Source organism: Epinephelus lanceolatus, chromosome 8 (assembly GCF_041903045.1).
Source record: "Epinephelus lanceolatus isolate andai-2023 chromosome 8, ASM4190304v1, whole genome shotgun sequence".
Lineage (NCBI taxonomy): Eukaryota > Metazoa > Chordata > Actinopteri > Perciformes > Serranidae > Epinephelus > Epinephelus lanceolatus.
In genome coordinates this window covers 33642594-33662722 of record NC_135741.1, presented here as the reverse complement: position 1 = coordinate 33662722, position 20129 = coordinate 33642594, and the positions used below count along the sequence as shown (strand labels likewise).

At 41.2% G+C, this 20129-nt stretch overlaps 1 protein-coding gene across 1 annotated transcript; it reads right to left on the bottom strand.

Moving 5' to 3' along the window:
* Window positions 1-1233: 1233 nt before the first annotated feature.
* fam131c (family with sequence similarity 131 member C) lies at window positions 1234-19314 on the bottom strand. The gene is made up of 6 exons (XM_033628522.2): window positions 19066-19314; window positions 17426-17490; window positions 14940-15024; window positions 4107-4352; window positions 3742-3831; window positions 1234-1872 (listed from the first exon to the last, which is right to left on the bottom strand). Exons 1-6 carry the CDS (start codon window positions 19094-19096, stop codon window positions 1601-1603), a joined length of 789 nt encoding a protein of 262 aa, XP_033484413.2. The 5' UTR covers window positions 19097-19314; the 3' UTR covers window positions 1234-1600.
* Window positions 19315-20129: the final 815 nt, after the last annotated feature.

The following is a 20129-nucleotide window of genomic DNA, read 5'->3' as shown; positions in this document are numbered from 1 at the left end:
TAAAGGTGAAACTCTATTAGGAGCTGCACCTCGTCAAAATAAATCAAAACTAACATGACTGGAGCGTGTGGGAACTCAATTTGAAAGGACAGACACAGCAAGACGCCACGCTCAGCAGTCAGACAGGAATCACATTACAAACCAGTCACAGCTGACAGATATCCTTCCCTTCTTCCATAAATATTCAGTCTATGATGAACACAAAAAAGTTTATCTTCTTAGTGCAGGGCTACTCAGAACTTTACATCTGGCCCACAGTCGACACACATCTAAACAGCACCTGGAGGAGCTCCGGGTGCTGTGATACAGTGCTTATTAAGGTTGCCCAGCAACCTCAGATGCAACCTGCTGCCACTCTCTTGAAAGCTGGCACACAAAAAGGCACAAGAATAGTGCCCTGTGCTTGACCTCGCATTTTCCAGGCAGTTAAAGACACAGCATGTGTGCGGCCCCTAATTTACATGGCTGGTACCTGCAGTGATTACACAGGCTAGTTAATAACATGTCAGGCAGGAAGTGTGGGATCATTTTGAGCCTATACTTCAACAGCAGAAGGAAATCCTGAATGGCTTTTGGTTGTGGTGTGCCACCCCAAGATTTTCAGTGGCCCCATGGTGCGCCGCTGTGCACTGGAGAGCTACGTAGGTCTCAAATCAGTTGATGTCTTTGCTTAAGGGGTTTTGTGTCATGATGGATGTGATCATATCAGCCGTGCATAGCCTTTTGATTTTTTTCCCACATCAATTGAAAACCATTCAGTCCCACTGAGATAACAAAAGGGGAAACAGCAATGACGCACCACAGGGCACAGCTTCGTTTTGTGTAATCCTGTGCTAAAAGAAACACCGTGACAAGTAACACTAACACCATACACAGGCATGCTGACATACGTGTGGAACCACATGCACGCTGACGGATTCTGTGTTTTTCTGCACTCGTCTTTTCTCTGCACCACTCCCCTGCTGCTGTCGCTCTCAGACAGAAGAGTGTGAATAATAGCTAATCATAGCTGGGACTCAGACAGATAATTGTACGCTTTCTTTACAACAGACGTCTCTCTTGATTAAGATGAGAAACCTCAAAGATGACAAATCAATTTCTTTCTTATTTTCTCTACTGAAATTGCTTAAGGTCAGACTTTGTTGCCCCTTCACTGCATTCATCTGTTCAATTCACCAGTGTGAATGAGAAAGGGATCAAAACTAGAACTGGACAAATATACTCAGCACATATATTAAAATTGATGTTTAATAACAAGATTTACACCAGTATCGTTTGACTCTTCACAGTTCAGTTCTACCTATAATATGAAAGTGTTTAATGTACATTGAATAAAAAATAAAAATGTAACATTGTGGACATTCACAAAAGTGTACGCCTCAACTGGAGAGAAAATACAATTTGGAGTCTGTATCTGAAGACCAGATGCTGAAACCTTCCCAGACGAGCCATTTGTGGAATTGCCTCTTGAGATATTTCTGATGTCTACCTTTTTTTTTTCTTTGTAGCAGTCGGTGCTGGTGGCTGAGACTCAAGTCCCCTCAATGAGGCTCATTTAAGAGATTGCCATCAAAATTGCTGGCTTGTTTTCCTGTTAAACCTAATTATAAAAAACGTCATCCTCAGATAGCGAGCTGCTGTCTACATGTCGTACAGCAGCCTCTGCAGTCGCAGTGCTCTTGTCCTCGAGGGGATGTTCTCTGTCCTGCTGGGTGTTGGACGTTGGGGAAATGGAGTCAACCACTGATGGAGGGACCAGATTGGCCGCCCTGTTGTCGCCGTAAGTCTGGGCGTGGATGCTGTACAGGTGTTGGGGAACGCTAACGCTTCCACCGTCCAGCAGGAACTGGGACAAGAAGTGGCTTTGTGCTGCTGTGGAGGGATAATAACAGTATAAGTCAAATGATTGCTCCTTGAAAACATGGAAGAATTCATTTGAAATACGCAAACAGTGGCAGCTGGGTCCTCTCAGGGTGTACGGATTTTAGAAGCTGTAGCTCTTCACACTGTTAAATTACAGAAATAGCAGAGATATGCTCAGTGCTTGAATTGGATAAAAAAAGGTGCCATTTACCAGCTGCTGCACGGCATGTAGCTAATGACACAAGACTGTGAGTGTGAAAGCTATTTCTGTGTGAAAATACATGTTAATTCATGAGGATCGCATGTTCAAGGACTTATTTTTTAATTAATGGAATAAAGTAATTTCCTCCACAGGTAAAACAAGATATGTATGAAGGATAAATGCTTTTATGTGGTAACATAATGTGCTACTCTGTGTGCCTTTTAAATTGCCCTCCCCAGGGATGAATAAAGTGCTCTGAATTGAATTTAATTGAATTTATTTTATGCTTATCTAGCTGTTCAGTTTAAACAGATATCATTTTGCTATTAGGTTTCAAGGACAATGTTCTCAAATAGTAATTACAGGGAAAAACACTGTTACCGAAGGCATTCATAATGTTAGGGTTTTTTAACAGTTCAAGCAAATCTGACACCTCAAATGTTGATTGGCTGAGTTAAAACAAGTGTTACTTACATGCTGACTGTATAGACTATGATTTAAAAAAAAATAAATAAATAAATAATTTACCTGCAAAGCCTGTTAACATGCTAGCATCAGCATGCTAACCTGATTGTAATATGGTCATTATTTTCATGATATTAACTTTTGAACTGTTGAAAGGGAGAATTTTGACCCACTGGTGTCCAGCCCAATTGCCAAGATAAAAAGTGAGCATTGTACGTTTCTGCAAACCATAGATATGTTACATTGTTACATCATGTCATACGAATCATATTTTTCTAAAGTGACGTAGATCGAATTACATGTATATGATATGAGTTTCTCATTAAGAGGAGGGGTTCATGAATAGCGTGACACCTGGTGAAACAGCTGACAAACAACAAGGCCAACAAACAACAAAACTGGGTAGTTTTTAATGACACATCGCGACATTTCCAGCCGTGATTGTGGTGCCCACACTTGGTATTTTAAGCAAAAACGAGATGTTTTCCTAACCCAACCAAGTGGATTTTATGCCTAAACATAATCATATGTTAACCACAGTGCTGTAATAACATACATTTGAAAACTGATAATAAAGGTAAAGTTTCAACATGTCTACCACATATATGATTGTGTAGTGATTGATTACAAGCCATGGCATCACTACAGTCAACAAGTGTCATCCTCTGGAGACCAAGACTGTGTGTACACAGTTTCATGCCAGTCCTTCATAAGTGGAGAATTAGAGTTCAACAGAGAGGCTGACTGTGCAGCAATGTCATTAGTGTGGTTGAAAACTGAACTGAAATTACAAACTACACGCATCACACTCATGATTCTTCCAGCTCTGAAGGTTACAACAAACTAGATCTTTAATACCAGTATTTACTTCATCATATATATTTGCATAGGGTATATACAGTAAAATCAATTATGTTGTGCAACAGGTGTTGATTCTATTATCTGATATGTCAAGTTTCTCTCAAAAATCCATCATCAACATTAAAGACAATATTTCAAGGTAAAATTTGTACTTTGAGATTATAATCAGACAAACCCAGATGAGATTATTACAGCAGAAATACCTTAATGTTTCAGTGTTTTTATCTTTTTATTCACTTTCATCTGCAAAGTTTGCAGCACACCCCATGGAGAACTTTTAACTTGAGATAAAAGAGGTATTTTAGACCAAAAGCTCCAGTGACACATGAACAAGCTTTTACATGACCAACCTTGTAAACTGGTGGACGGCTGCTCCAAGCCGTCGTTCATCGACCACACATTCATTGATGCCTCAGCCAGGGCAAACTGCTCTGCTACGCCTGTGAAACAAACATATTTTATGTTCTTTTTCTGAGAAGTCGACCCCCAGTTGTTTTTCACCAAGTCTACCACAGTCACAAACAAAGGGAAATCCAATAAGTGCACTACATTTGAGCCACTGTCATGGGACGTCTTAAGGACTATTGATTTTTGCAGACGCTCTTTCTGCATGAGCCAATCGAACAGACACAATGCCCAAAGGGATCTGACCGTCACTTTATCTCCACTGACCACATCTTGTTTTTCTTAAATTCAATTCATTCGTCTGTCTCACCTGCAGCGAAGCGAGCCTCCTTGATCTCGTCCGTCATTTGGGAGTAGAACTGCTCATCTTCCTGCAGCTCGGCCCCTATCCCCCCCCAGCCTCCGCCTCCTTTACCCCGGGCCCCGCTCCAACCACCCCCACCTCCCCTAGCTTCACCACCTCCACCCCAACCCTTCCACTCAATCAGGTGAGCAACTCGCCCCTGGGCCATCGCTGTCGGCTGCGTTATATGCTCCTTTATCGTGGCCACCAGACCTAAATAAGGGGAGAAGGAGAAGGAGGGATACATCTTGATAAGTGGATAAGGTGGCCATACAGTAAGTGTGATAGCAGAGGACAGTAGGAGACAATTTCAGGAAAAGATAAAGTGATAGGCTGCATGACAGGGTGTACATGGAGAGGGTGGGAAAAAATGCCCAAAAAACAGGACAGGAATATGGAAATGGCAAAAGAAGATGAGGGAGAAGAATCATGAAATGGTTGTACTTTAAGCATAATTCAGACTTTGAAGGTGAGCATTTACTCCTGATTTGCATAACCTGAAGCATGAAAGAGACATTTCTGCTGCTGCCTTCTGATGTAGAGCTCCATAGAAAACAACTTGGAGAGGATTGAAAATGACAGTGTAACAGCACCCGAGGTGATTTTGGAGAGAAGGAGAGAATTGTACATTTTCTTGTTTAATACAGACAGCACTGCATGAAGCTATCGTGAATAGAAAACCTAATGAAAAAACATGTTATAATTTGATGAAAAATAAAATCTAGAGTTTTTTTCCCCAACTTGCACAAATCAATATTTCCATTAGCTGACAGCAACAACACAACACAACACCATACAGCTTTGGGTTTATTTTGTAATTTATTTCAGGCTCTAGTAGAGGACTAATTAAAATGTGTTGCATTACAGAGCAGTTTTTAAGCCTTTAGAGGGAAAGTTATGTCTTAACCAAGGCTATTAAATGTAGGTTGAGGCATGTTCTCTAACCATATGTAATGTATAGTGGCGATGTTGGAGGGTTACAGCGGACGGCCCTAGAAATGAAGGGATGGTGTTCTCTCAGGTGCTCTTACAGTGTGCTCTCTTTAGCTTCTGCACTCAACCTAACAACTTTTTGGGCACACTCAAACGTATCTCGAACAATATACAGTAAAATGTTTTCAAAAATAAAGCATTACTGTCTTTGATAAAGATCTTTTCAGTAATAGCGGATTTGTAATTCTCACTCATATCTTTATTTTGCATAAAGAATATATTCTGACCTTGCGGATGCCTTTGGCTAGTGCAGACCAAATTATACTGCAGTTACTGATATGACGCCATATCCTCTTTTTAGCCCCCTCGGTCTTCACAAGGAAATTGCAAGTCAGTCGCAGGTCCTTCGGGTCTCTGAATGATGTCTTTTAAAAATGACAAAGCATTTACTGAAGCACTTACATTCATGTTCACACTGCTTCACACTTCACACACTCAAAGGTTCAAACCATATTTTCTAGGAGTGCTAGCACTGACTGTGCGCACATGTGCTTCTGCTATTCAGTTAAACCTTAGCTTTGGAGTATATCACGGCCTTTTGTAAATTCTGGGATTTCATCAGGTCAGAGCTTGAGACGTAAATCTTTTTGTTTTGAAGTTTCAAGTCGAGGCCTCAGTCAAGTCCAAGTCCTCATTATTGTGCCTGACTTAAGCCTCAAGTCTACAGCCCTGTTGCTTGCTCTTAATAGACTCTTGTAAAGCAGTATCTAATGGAGGTGCTGTGTCCCTGTATCTCAACAGTAATAAGTTATTCATGACCCGTATAATCACTGGGCAAAACTACAAAGAGGCTATTATTTCTTTTATCACAAGAGACAAGGGCAGAGAGGTCTAGGGAAATGAAGAGCTGAAGCGAAAGTGACAGCATGCCTTGGTCGTATCGCGGAACAGGCAAATTAAACAGATGCAAAAGGACAAAATGGAAAGGTTGAAAAGGCAAAGGTGCAAAAACAGAACGGGAAGGAAAGGTTAAGGTAAGAAGTTAAAGAATAAAGGAAGGACAGTGTCGAGACCAGGAAGAAAGAAGGACATGGTAACAAGCTTAGAGAGAAATGGATACAGTGATACGACATAAGGGAGCTGAGAAAGTTGGCAGTCTGGGCCAATTGAAACTGAGAAAAACATCCCAACATGTTATTTTTATTTGAGCTTAACACCTAGAGACTCTTCTCTGTGTTTTGTTGTGCACTGTGACACCCACTGCTGTCTCACGCTGCTTTCACTCTGTTATGATGATCTGTTCTGCCTGATGCTTGATGGTGAAGAAGCTATGTTTGCATCTATTTAAGTTATGTGCACGCTGCAGGAAGATCCCATTTGTTTTTCAAATTGCATATTATTGCCTTGCTGTCCACACTGCAGTGTGAAAAGGACCAAATCATATTAAGCTGAAGCTGCACCCCACAGAATAATCATGTGCTTAATGTGTCGCTCTGAATGCAATGGGCAGCAGCAGGTAGCCAAGATTTCTCTGCTGATTTGTAGGTGAAGTGCAGCAGACAAACAGCATTTAAAACACTGCAGTGTTTCAGGTTATTGACTGTGCAAGTGCATGTACTTTCTATGCAGTCCTGATGGGGTTCTTGTCTTGTATTAAAAAAAAATCCAACATAATCTATATATGAACAGGTCTGATAGAGGATTAGAATTTAATTTGCATGCAAGAGGACATTGATTTGTGTGACAAAATGTCTGATTGTCTGCATAAAGACAATGGATTAAGTGATTTTTGGGCAATTTGGAGGCAGCAGAAACAAGTGGTAAACACACTTTGTGACACTTTAGCTGATAAATGCTACATTATTCTGACACCATAGATGCTGACCTTGCCTGTCTGCTGGCAGGGTGCTGAACCAAAAGCAGGCTGTAAAACCAAAACAACCCAACTGGCCACCAACATTGTTAGACATTGACATTTGGTTGAATTTAGGTTGTGACGTTGGGTGACCAAAATTCAATGTCAGCACAATGTCTTAAACCAACATCAATCTGAGGTGGCATACTGATGACTGATGACATTTTGTTGGTTTTAAGTCGTGTTAATAAGTATCAAAAATCCAGCATATTCCAAACAATTCATGCCAAAGTCATCTTGACAAAAAGTGACAAAATTTAGACATAATGTCCACACAAAATGAATTATTAACATTGACAGATATTTAAAATAGCATCAGCCTGATTTTCATTCCAACCAGAACTTAACATCCAAGTGAGAGTCCAATGTCTTTCTGATGTCACGTTGATGTAAGGTACCAGCCAGGAATGGGCCAAAAGACAATAAAATGCTCCATAGAGCTGAGGTAAACTGAAGAGTTGGCTGATAATTTTCAGTGGGCTTATCTCCAGGAGCGAAACACTACACACAGGGATCTGATCATATTAAAATTATTTAAATGTTGATTCAAGTAGTTTTAAAGTGGTGGTTCTAACAAGTATTGTCTGTTATGTGAATACTGTTACTGTTAAAACATGAAGTCGGTAGTACTCCTTACTATGTCACCAACATTCAAAGAGCCCCTTCAATGAAAACCAAGTTAGCCTTGTTAACATGTCCATATGAAGATTTTTTATGCTACACAAGCAAAAAAAGCAGTCAGCACTATTGCTGGGCATTTCTTGCCTTGAAACTGCAGTGTATAAGTGTCTTAAAACTCAGATTCAGACCTCCAGGGTTTGTGACATCACAAACCTAAGGAACCAATCCTGTCAACATGCAGGGTTGGGCTTTTCATAACAGCAAAACAAGGAGAAGTCAGGTGTTGCTATGTATTGGTATTTTTCAAGTTAACTTAAGCGTTCACTTCAACTTGTCAGAGTTGGCAATCCCAAACAAGGTTTTTCTAAAATTAGTAACACATTACCAGGTGTTTGATAACATACTGGTAGACAAGCAGAAGTTTCTGTGCTTGATGAGGAGAGTAAAGGTGAGCAGGTACATATGAGCAGCAGGCGAGTGACTGGGGGGAGGAGTTCATTTGCATATTTATAGATCAGTGTAGAGGTGTAAAGGTGTGGAGTTACATCCAAGCCATTTCAATATGGAGTATGGAGGGATAAAACATATAATTTGGTGAACAGAAATGTGTGTCAGGGGTTATACTGCCAGCCAATCAATGAATGGGATCATGAATACTGTTACAGTTGTGTTAGTCTGAGTGGGTGGAAGTTTGCTGCAGAGATCAGCCTCTCATTGGGCGGAATGAGCCACCCACTGAAGTCCCGCCCTACCACCTCCGGTTGTGTAGCAGTTTTCAACCGTTTTCAACACGTCCTTTACTAACTTTTGTGGTGTTTGATCTTGCGGGGATGTAGCCATTTTTCTGCCATGGTTCGCGTCCTGTAGGTGATATTTTTGTGGGCGTGTTACACCAAAACCTGTTTCCCCCTGGCAATATTTTTGCAAGCGCACCGTTGCTGTGGCACCGCCCAGAACGATTGTGATTGGTTGAAAGGAGTACAAGCAGCCGGGGCGTTTTTTTCTCCAATCTCAAAGTGAGAGTCGGCCCAGCCAGACCTTTCTTTTCTTGAGAAAGGTCTGGTGAGCGAGACTACAGTTGTGTTAACCCCAAATAGCCTGCTTTAGTAGAGGTGTGTATGAAGCTCTAGTTCAAATCAGTCAGATATAATAAAAACTGAACCAAATGGTTGAAATATAACTCTTGCCCATTCATTCAACTCTTGGGCTTTTTTCCCAGAGGTTCGAGGTTTATTTATTGTCATTCTACAACACAGGGCTTCACAACAAAATGAAAATTATAGTCCCTTCATGCTTCACGAGAAAAAACATGACAGAACAAAACTATTTTTATTGTGGTGCATACAGAGGATAAGTTGAGGACTCTTACAGCGGGAGGAAAGAAGCTACTCTGTAATCTGGTGGTATACAGCAGCAAATACTTTTGTATTGCTTGCCAGATGGCGGAAAGAGTGAACAGGCTGTTGCTGGGGTGGGTTTTGATTTTTAGTATCCTCTGGGCTCTGCGCAGGCTTCTCACCTCACCAATATCTCTGACGCTCAGTAGAGGGGCACCAATGATGTTCTCGGCTGTTTTAATAACCTGTTGCAGAGCCCTTCTGTCCTGCGCTGTGCACTGGCCATGCCAATTTGTAATGTTTCAAGTCAGGATGCTTTCTGCTCCTCTGTAAAAGTTGACAAATACTTGGCATGCTTGCTAAACTTTGCTCTCATTCATTTAAATAAGTCTAATTCTAAGAGAGACCGAGAAAATCAGTTACAGATATCTACAAGCTTGTCAACACATCCTCTGAGTTCCCATGGTTGCTGTAAGAAATGATTGGATTTCTCAGTGTTGTTTATCATGTTGCCTCAGCAAACACAGGGTTACAGGTTTTAATAAAGAAACCAGTCAGTCTGGAATAGGTCCCTTGACAAAAATAGACATATATGACATTATGTCAGGCATGACTCCCTGCTGTATGTTGTGAGGAAACAGAGCGGATAAACAAACACAGTCGGATGAACAAGCATGGAGTGTTATAAAACCTGTAGGTGCTGCATTCAGAGCTTTGTTGCTTCCCAGCCAACATGGGAATAATTCTAGAAAATAACATTTAATCACATCCTAAAGGGAGTAAAATTGGTAACTACCGTAATTTGCCTGCTGGTAAGCAGCTGGTGTTGATTTCCAGCTGTGGTGGACTGGACCACTAGAAAACAGCAACAAAGCAAAGGCTGACAGTTTGTTTGTTCCTGGGTTTACTCTTATCAATGTGTCAAGGCATCTGATGCGTCCCTTAGATGGCCTGTAGACAACAGCATTAAAGAAGTCCCCACAGGAGCACAAGCAGCTCTGTGCGGCCGTGCTTGGACACAACAGTGCTCTGAGCTGAATGTTAATGTCAGCATGTTAACATGCTCACAATGACAATACTAATATGCTGATGTTTAGCAGTGGTGATGTTACGCTTGAAGCAGACTTTAAACACAATGTCGACCTTTCAAAGATGAATCTAGGCTAGATGTTTTGATGCCTCGCTTCACCGTGCCAAAAATTATGTGACCACCCCAAACAAGGCGTTATGTCACATCCTGGTTTTGAAGATGAGATATTCTTGTCAATTTGCCACAGTATTTAAAAAAAAAACGAGCTGTACACTGTTTAAAGTGGTCAGTCGGCTGCTTCAAAACAGTGAATTGTTCAACACACTAGTTCATGTGTGACTTAGCTATTGTATTGAAAATACGAAGCATGATTTAGCCAGTATGTTGTTCATCATTTTACTTTAGCGTGTTAATGTGCTAACATCATAAAGTACAGCTGAGGCCAATGTGAATGTCATTAGTTTTGCAGGCATTTGGTCATAAACCAAAGTACTGGACAAATTAAAATTCATCCTGACGGGGACATGAATGTCGGGATCATACTTCATGGCAAATATCCAACAGTTGTTGAGACATTTCACCTGATTGTACTACAGGAAAAAATCAGGGGCTCACCAAAGTCATTAGGCTTCATCCTCTGGGGATCATGAATATCTGCACCAAAGCGGCGGCCTATCTGTTAATACTTGTTGAGATATTTCTGTCTGGCCAATGTCGTGGGCTGGACAACAGACCAGCATCACCATCCCTTGAGCTATACCACTATGGCTGCTTAGCAGATTACTATTAAAGTTTTTATTGATATTCGTGGTTCCCAGTGCATGAATGCTAATATTTTTTGTTACCCTCTTATCTCTTCCTTAGCGCCTCTGTCAGACAAATATATCGACTTGTACATGGGAAATATCCTCTGATCTAATTGCCAGGAAATCTAATGTGTACAGTCATCCTCTCCACAAGATGAACTCTTAACTCCATCAACTTGACTGTTTCCTTCGAACTTTGTATGTAATATATATCCTAATGTAACCAGGTTTCCACGAAATCTACTGAGCACATTCATACTGTCATAGTGATAAACTCCTTTGATTTTAATGATCATCACTATTTCCTTGCAACAGCACCCCCAAGACAAATAAAATCTGTAAGGCTAACAAAACTTTCAGTAACTCGTTTGTTCAGTCAAATGAACAATGAACATTTCAGTTTCTGGGTTCCAGTCACAAGGCTAAAGTCGTTTGCTGTTAATAAAATCACATCTGCCTGATCTATCTATCACACTGCATCATACAAGAAGAATAAATGTAGCAATAATGTCTGCATTATGTTCTTCTAAATACGATTATATTTGCACAATAATATTTGAGTTTGTGCAGTGTGATCTGATTTAAACACTTAGGTTGTCTGCTGCACTTTGTGACTGCCCAACTCTACTGAACTTGCTTTGCCAATTTAAGTGATGACTGACTAGTGATTATGTCTGAGTAAATGTCATAAGGCTTTTTTTTTTTTACCTGGACTGGTTCTGTCACTCCCAAAGCAGGTGTCAGCCTCTCAGCTGTCTGCCTGAATGTCTGTGTTTGTCTAACATATTCATGAGGTTTTCACAGCCTTCTTAATTATACTGCCGGGGTAATAAAGGAGCTTTCACTGGGAAAAGTTCGGCAACGCATAACACATTAAGTCAGATAATTAACCTCTCGCAGAGAGAGGGAAGCAGTGGAGATGAAGCAGACAGACACAGGATGGGGAAAGGGGGATGAAAAAGAGTAGGAGGCACCAACATGAAGAGAGAAGGAATCCAGACTTAAAGGTGAAGGAGAAAATTAAATGGGCGAAAGAAATGTGTGTGTACCTGAGCGTTCCCACATGTCTGTCTGGGTACTTTGAGGTTACAGCTGAGGTATACTCACGATACACTTTGGGAGGTAAGTATCAAACTGCCCCCCAGTAAAGTATTTATTTAGACTATTTTTATGCTTTATATCATGCATAAAATTTGGCATCAATCAACATCAATTTCCAGCACAGTGGTAAACCTCAAACATATTCAACCAGAACACAATGATGTTCAAAATCAGTGTTCAAAGGAGCATCCAGCTGTTTTTCCTGTCTTGACAAAAATGGTATCCGGTCTAGCCACAACCTCCAGTATTCAAGCTTTGGCTGTTTGATCTGTGTTTGACATCATTACTATACACACTGTTCTCATTTACTTACTTACTTATTTTATATGATTCTTTTCCTAAACCTAACCTAACCAGTAGGGGTGCTAATTCATTAAATACTACACTGATCAGCCAAAACATTAAAACCAGGTGACAGGTGAAATGAATAACATTGATTATCTTGTTACAATGCAGTGCTGGGAAACCTTGGGTCCTGGCATATATGTGGATGTTACTTGACGCACTCCACTCACCCATACACCATTGCAGATCAAGCAAACAGTGCGCCATGCCACACCACAAAACTGCTCAAGAATGGCCTGAGGAATGGGACAAAGAGCTTAAAGCCTTGACCTGGCCTAAGAATTCCCCAGTTCCCAATTCGACTGAGCATCTGTGGGACATGCCAATACCCCAGACGTACCGCCCATCCACAGTGGGCCCTCTACGGATTGGATATAGCTCTGACATGTCGAAGCATGGACACAGGAAGTCTGGGGATGCCCCGTGGTGTCTGGCACCAGGGTCTTCACGGCAGATCCTTTGAGTCCTGTGGTTTGCGAGATGACGTACCAGCATGTCCCAAGGATGCTCAATTGGATTTGGATCTGGGGAATTTGGAGGCCAGGTCAAGGCCTTAAACTCTTTGTCATGTTCCTTGGACCATTCCTGAGCAGTTTTTCATTATTGTCCTGCTGGGGGGAACCACTGCCATTAAGGAGTGTTGTTGCCATGAGGGGGTTTGCTTGGTCCGCAGTGGTGTTTGGGTGGGTGGCTCGTGCTAATTCAGAAGATATCACACAAACTGAGCACACAACTTTTTCTAAGATGTCATACGAATTGTTACATGAGAAGATTTTGAACAATAACCATGAAACGGAACAAGGACATTTAATCTTTTCTTTGGAAAACCACAAAAAAAGGTGAGCTAAAAAAAGTGAAAATTAGCAGCTGGGTCTGTAGCTGTGTTTCTATGGAAGTTTCCTATATTAACTAAAATCTGCCTCTAATAGTATGTTTACTTTGTTGCGATCAGGCAAAAGTAAAAAAGAAGTGATAGATAGCAGAGGAGGAGTCATGGAGGTAAAAAAGAAAAGATCAACTTTCAGCTTTAGAGGGTGACAACCTACATTCACCCAAGGCTATCTGTCATGTAATGATGTAGCCCCAGTCTGTTCAAATATGAACAACTATGAATAGCCTGCAATAGTTTACCTAATAATCTCATGTTGACCCTTGTGGACTCAGTTAATAAAAAGAGACACATGAGGAGTGAAGGATGATGGAGAAAGGGCAGGCACAGGTGACTTTGTGAGAATAGACACCTACTTGGCAACATCTTGTCGACATCTCCATTTAAGAGACCAAACAGTTTGGGGATTTGTTCAGGCCTCAAGCTCAATGGTGACAACTCAAAGAAGTAAAGATTTATCATTACAAGTCTATGACCATAACAGCTGAAAGGTATACTACGCAGGATTGTTGGTTACTGTTTGTGAACACACTCACTGGTAAAAGTGAAAGTAAAAGCCTACCCCAGAATCACTGACTTTGGCGTTTTCCTTCACTATATTTGCTTTTTTTGTGCTGTGTCTCTTGGATGTGTGCTGCTTCCAGTCTGGCTACCTTTTTATAAAGCCCCAATCTCACTTGAACCCTGTGGGAGTACACACTTATAAACGTCCCAGTAACAGAAAATGAGAAAATACAGACAGAGGGCAGGATCTCGGCAGAAAAATACATCATCACATACTGATAGTGGGTCATAAGTGATGATTGAAAGGGATTATCTCTGCATGAGTCTATAGCTACATGGTTTTTCGGAAAATCCTGTATAGTATTTGCCTGGGTCCAGACCTTTGACTCCTCCCACCCCACTGAGTTCAAGATGACCGATTCTGGTCTGGCAACGCAAAATGAAACAGCGGTTTCTCGGTTAAAATAAGAAACAACCAATGAGCTCTGCGGGAGGCACTACCGATTAGCCAATCAGCACCACGGGTGGGACTAATGCTGTTGTCAAGCTGTTGTCAACAATGTGCTGGAATCATTGAGGAGTAATATCAACAATGGCGAGCGCAGTAGACGAGATAAATGCTGCACCATCGCACCACTTGACATGTAATGGTGAGGCCCAGGAAGCTGTTTAAATGCAGTGTAATCTGTCAGCTGACAAAACAAACGTCGGCCTACAGGGAAAAAGCTGTTGTAGTTTCCTAGTTGACAAATAACTGCCTGCACGGACAGTAATGTTCACAATATAATTTTATGTAAGCCTGAAAGGTATTTATCAGTTCTCTGTCATCTCAAACTCTGTTGACTTGTTTGTGTTTGTATGGGCCATGTGGTCGAATCTCCCTCCCCAACGAAAATCAGTTAGAATGGGAGCAATGTCAAACTGAAGATGGAAATATAGTGTAAGAGTTGACAGTACTGTCTGATATCAGACAAGCATATTATATCTTTAACCTTGCATGTACCATTACTTAAATCATCTAGGACTTGTGTTTCAAAGTGCTTTAGAAAGCTGTTAAGTTTCTACAAATCTCTCCAGGGGGAAATACCATCCAGACCCCCTGGAGGGTTGTTAGACGGATGATTATGGCCCTGTGTTACAGCCTATGTTTGGGAGAGAAAGGGCACAGAGGAGGAAGGAAATCATATTACCAACCTCCCATGGTTACTAACGCAATTTCCCAGCTTGCCGTTTTCCCAGTTTCATATGTTTGATTCATAATGAAACACAACCTGAACTAAAGCTGTTTATGTTTGCGTGTGTGTGATTGAGTGTCTCACCCATCAAAGAGGAGGTGGCCAGCTCGCCAATATCATAGCCGCTGCTTTTATCTGCCACGCTGCCGTTGGATGGATTCTGGTCATCCTACACAATATGATGAACAGACAGAGGGACGATATCACATCTTTATCATTAATATAAGGTGGGAATTGTGTATTTCTAATGCAGAATAACAAACAAAGGTTTATTTTTGCTTTGTGCCACTGCATTTATGCCATGGGTCAAAGATGACAAAGAAGCATTTTTCATCTCACAAACAAGCAGCTAACCCTTTTGTACACTTTGAACAATACAAATCAACAGGCGTGGGCTTATGAGCTTTCCATACACAATAGAACACAAACATAAACTATTCATACAAACACACATGAGGACATTTGCATACATCCTCTTCAGGCAGTCACATCTTATGTGTGATGACTTAACGCCCACGCACAGAAAAAATGGTGATAATGACAAAAACAGCTCTTGTGAAAATCCTGCAGTGTTCACACTCATTTTAGGGGAAGGTATTTTCAAACTCAAACCCTATGGTATTTACACTGAAGTAGCTGCAATCAATATGGAGAGAGAAACTGTACTTCAAATAGGCTACATTTCTCTCAGTTTTTGATCTGAGAGTAAAACCTTCAAGGTTTTTAAAACATGTTGCAAGCAAAATGGGATTATAAGTTCGTACATGCTTACACATTAGTGCATGGCTCCGCTTCAAACTGCTGGAAACCAGTCTAAATTAAGTTTTACAGATGATAAAATTCTGCATAAAAGTCACTTGAATGTAAAATGAGCAAAGTGGGAAAACTAAGCATTCTCTTGGGAAAATTAAGTTTGTTTCTGTTTTTCACATCAACTGCTTAGATGCCAGATGTGTGGTCACTGCAAACCTCAAGACATCTTTCAATTTCTCTGGTCCTTTCATCTGTGAAATTACTCTTTTTACCAAACAATATCAGTCATTCTTCAATAAATGTTATAAAACTCTAATTTAATAGGATTGCATCTGTAAATGTATCATCAAATCATCACTGTAAGACATGGATTTGCCAATTTGACATTAATTTAATCAGTAGCTTGTCCTTTAGGGTAGTCTGGTTTGTTTAGGCAAATCAAAAGTTTATAAAAAGCCTGGGTGTAAATGTAATTCACCCAGCACACAAACCATCCAAATATATTCTACTTCAATAAAACTCTGAACTAAAATTTCTCATTTTCAGTGGCAAAAACATCCTAACTTTCTTTGCTAACAGCTAGCTAGCTAGCTAGCTAGCAAAACAAGCTACAGCTAGCTAGATATCAACCTGTTCAATACAAAGGAATAACTCTGAAATTGTTTCTTACAAGTTAGTTTATCTTTACTTATCTTACTATAAAGAATTTGATACAAGCGTTGTATAAATCTGTCCACCCTCTGATGCTATACTGATACTAGAAATGTGAAGGCTACTCGAGCCTCGTGATATTAGCTACAGTCTGGCAAAGCACAGTAAAAAGTCAAATAGTAAAGATACATAAATTAGGCCTAAAGTAGCAAGACTAAATCTTTTTTAATTTTTGAGAATTAGGAAAACGCTGTTAATGTTCATTTTAATAGCAGATGTTAATATTTGAAATACACAAACAGAGAAACTGTCTAGCTGATTAAACATGCAGTAATTTCACTCCAGACGCCTGCATGGAGAGTGCGATGGAGCCGGAGGAGCAGACTGACCGTGTTATGTGTGAGAGAGATATTAAGCTGACAGCTGAAGAAGAAATAGCCTTTCCAACTCTGAATGATTCGCAGAACACAGCATCAACTACTATTTTTAGAAAGACAGTTTATTCTAGAAGTTGTAGTGAAAACTATTTTACTTCTGGTGAACTGACAGAAAGGCAATACTTGTTGCTTTCAGTCACAGACACACTTAAAGGCTATTAGAACAGAATTTAAGAAAATCTGCAAAAAATATTCAGGTCTATGCAAATATATGCACTTTACCATCCACTACTGTTTTGTGAAAACTGGGGGGTTTGCATATTGAGATATGCAGAAGGTGGTGCCATTCTTCAGTCAGAGGAAGAGGGCTTAAAGAGACTGACGTAATTAAACGAGCATCAGTCATATCTCAAACAAAGGAAAACAATGCATATGCAATAATGGAGAGCGCAATGGACAATGGAAATAGAGAGTTTTGAACAACTAATGTTCCGGCTGTGTGCTCCTGAAAGAGTTCTGGTAGCAGACATGCGTGCATGTAAGCATGTTAAAAGCCATCCAGAGAAGATGAAGAGAGCTTGCAGTGGCCTGTGCAATGACATTAAGTCATCATGTATTCGCTCAATCTGTTTCCATTGCACTTATAATTACATTTACCCTCTAGTGATACACCAATTTTTTTCCCCAAGCGTAAAAACTATATTTTCGCATTATTTTTTGCAGGTTTTTTTTGTTTGTTTTTTAATCAAAGTTTCCTCTCAGGTTTTTTATGCACAAAATGAAATGCACCTTGGCAGAGGATGTCTGACCCTCCACAGTCTGGTCCTGCGATGCTGTCATGGGATGGTGGAACTCTGTGGGGAACCACAAACACTGGTGTTAGATTCATGTGCTGTGAGTGTATGTCGATGTGTGTGGTACAAGGTAGGGATCTTTAAAGGCAAATCCCTATTATCTCTAACAGCCAGGGGTCAAGTGAGGCTCATGTATAATGGATGAGAGACAGAGGGAACAACAGAGTCATTTAACTGGATCCTCTCTGAATATTTGTTTTTTAATTAATGGCGATGAAGTACATATGAATGACAAGAAGAAATTAAATGCAGTTCAGAGTGATGGAGACATCATCAGAGAGGTCGGTGGACACACACACACACATTTTCATGCAGGGAAAAAAACACAACCCTGGGGTTTCCCCTGGGAGGGGTCGTCAAGACAGTTGGCTGTCGCTATGGAAACACGCCGGCAACAGGAGGCGAGTGATACCCTTCCATTAACTTAAGTCATAATGACCAGTGTGCACACACACAGATAGATACACATAGAGATAGATACACACACTGGCGCACAGGGCAGTATCTGGTCTCTGGCCTCTTCAAATCCTATTATCAGGCCAGGAAACACATCACGATCCCTGAACCAATCGGCTGTCCTTGTGGGGTTAAATCCCACCCTGACTCATACACACACACACACACACACAAACACACAGACACACTCCTGCTGTTCTCTGTCTGTCTGGAGCGTCACAGCTGCCTTCCCCCTCCCTTGAATGCGCTGCCCTCATCACCGTCCACCTTGTTACAAGGGATGCTTCTCTGAAAATGTTGTCCGACTGCATCACAGACTCAGGCTGAAAATAATATGTGAGAATGTGATGCTGAATGTCATGTACTGACAGATTAACAAGTATGTTGTTCACAAGTGTTACAGAAAGCTTGTACACCTTAAATCAACTTTTTATGTTATTAGATCTTTTGTTTTGACAGCACTGATTAATTCTTCTGTTCTCCCTAACAGAGACCCTGCTGCCAGCCGAGGCATTGTTATTTTATCCTGACAGCAGACGCCACTGTATTTCCACCTAAAGCAGGGACAGAGGGCAAATATGAGAGAGGAAATTGCAACTCAAGTCACATCTTCAAGTCACGACAAGTTGGAGACGAGCTTCGGATGGAGCTGTCATATCCTGAAGCCACTGTTGTTGTCCGCTGATCCTCAGAATCCCTCCCATCAACCTCCCGCATCCCCCCCAAGTCTTCTAAAGCAATCTCCACGGATTCACTCAGATCAAGAATAGCTGCGAAAGGGCAGATGAAAACAAGTTTTCGGATATATGCTTTCATGGCAGAATTTGAGCTGTGCATCAGTTTCGTCTTTCCTGTGATGGATGCACATCATACAAACACTTCTGCCAGGCTAAAAATGTGATGCAGGTGGATGTCGACACCTCAGGGATCGTGTTACTTTACTGATTTTTCCGAGACTCTCACACAGAGAGCCATCCCTCAAAAGCCTGATGTAACTTTCTGAAAGAGTTCTGCTCTTCAAATGTTTACTGGCTGCTGTCAACACTTCCTGCAGGTCGATCGAAGCCTCAAACAGACACACGGACTTTGACACACAAACAGGTGGACTCAGGCACTGACCTTTGTGACCTTTGCAGAAGCAGGCACCCATGGTCTCGGGACGGCCGGGCGGTTATCTGTTCACCATGGCGGCTTGAGGATGAGGAGGATGAGGTGCGGGTGAAAAGATGAGAAGAAGGGGAGGAAGGGATGAAAGACGAAAGAGGTATCAGAAGTGTCAGTCAGCAGAGGAGCAGAGTGAAGTGAGGAACTGAGGCAGTGGGGGGGGGGGAGTGAGAGCGGATGCCAGATGAGCTGCAGGCTGATGCATTGGCTGACTTCTCAGTATAGGAGGAGAGAGGTGAGAGAGCGACACAGACAAAGTGTGGGGAGGGGGGACAAAGAGAGAGAGAGAGAGAGAGAGAGAGGAAATCGGGGAGAAAGCATGAATGCCTGCTTGCTGACGGTTTTGAATCTCCTCCCCTCTATTTCTTCCTCTCTCCTCCCACTCTATTCTCCATCTCCATCCTACTGTATAGGAGACTCTCACTATTAGTGGAGGGCTTGATGACAGAGCTATATGTTAAATAGTTCTATTCTAATCTATGGCAACAATTCAGTACCTTGATTTACTGTAGCCTACACAACAATGTGCTATTAATGCATGGTGTATTCCTGGGCAGTATCTTACACAGTGTGTATTCAATACATATTGAAGAGCCTGTCTGTCTGCCTATCTATCTGACATGAAAAAAGGTAAAAGTTTCCCTGAAAATTGATATATAATAAAAACTTTGGTTAAAAAAAGACTAAAAATCTGTCCTACCCTTCTATGACAACTTTTGGGAGTGTAGAAAAAGATACTCTGCACTATACACGTATGTTTTGTGGTTACAGTAAGAGTTCACAGTTTAAGTGCTTCATTTCTCAAATATGTTAAAGGACGTTTTTGACATGTAAAAATGGGCTTTCCTGAATGGATGAGATAAACAAGCTAAATCTGACCCCCCCCCCCCCCCCCCCCCAAACACACACACACACACACACACATAAAACAATCAGACGCACTATTCCTTCCACTGCGTTTCTTGTCCCTGTTTGTCAGAATCCTCCTGGTGCAAAAGCCGGGATAATGTAACCAGGGC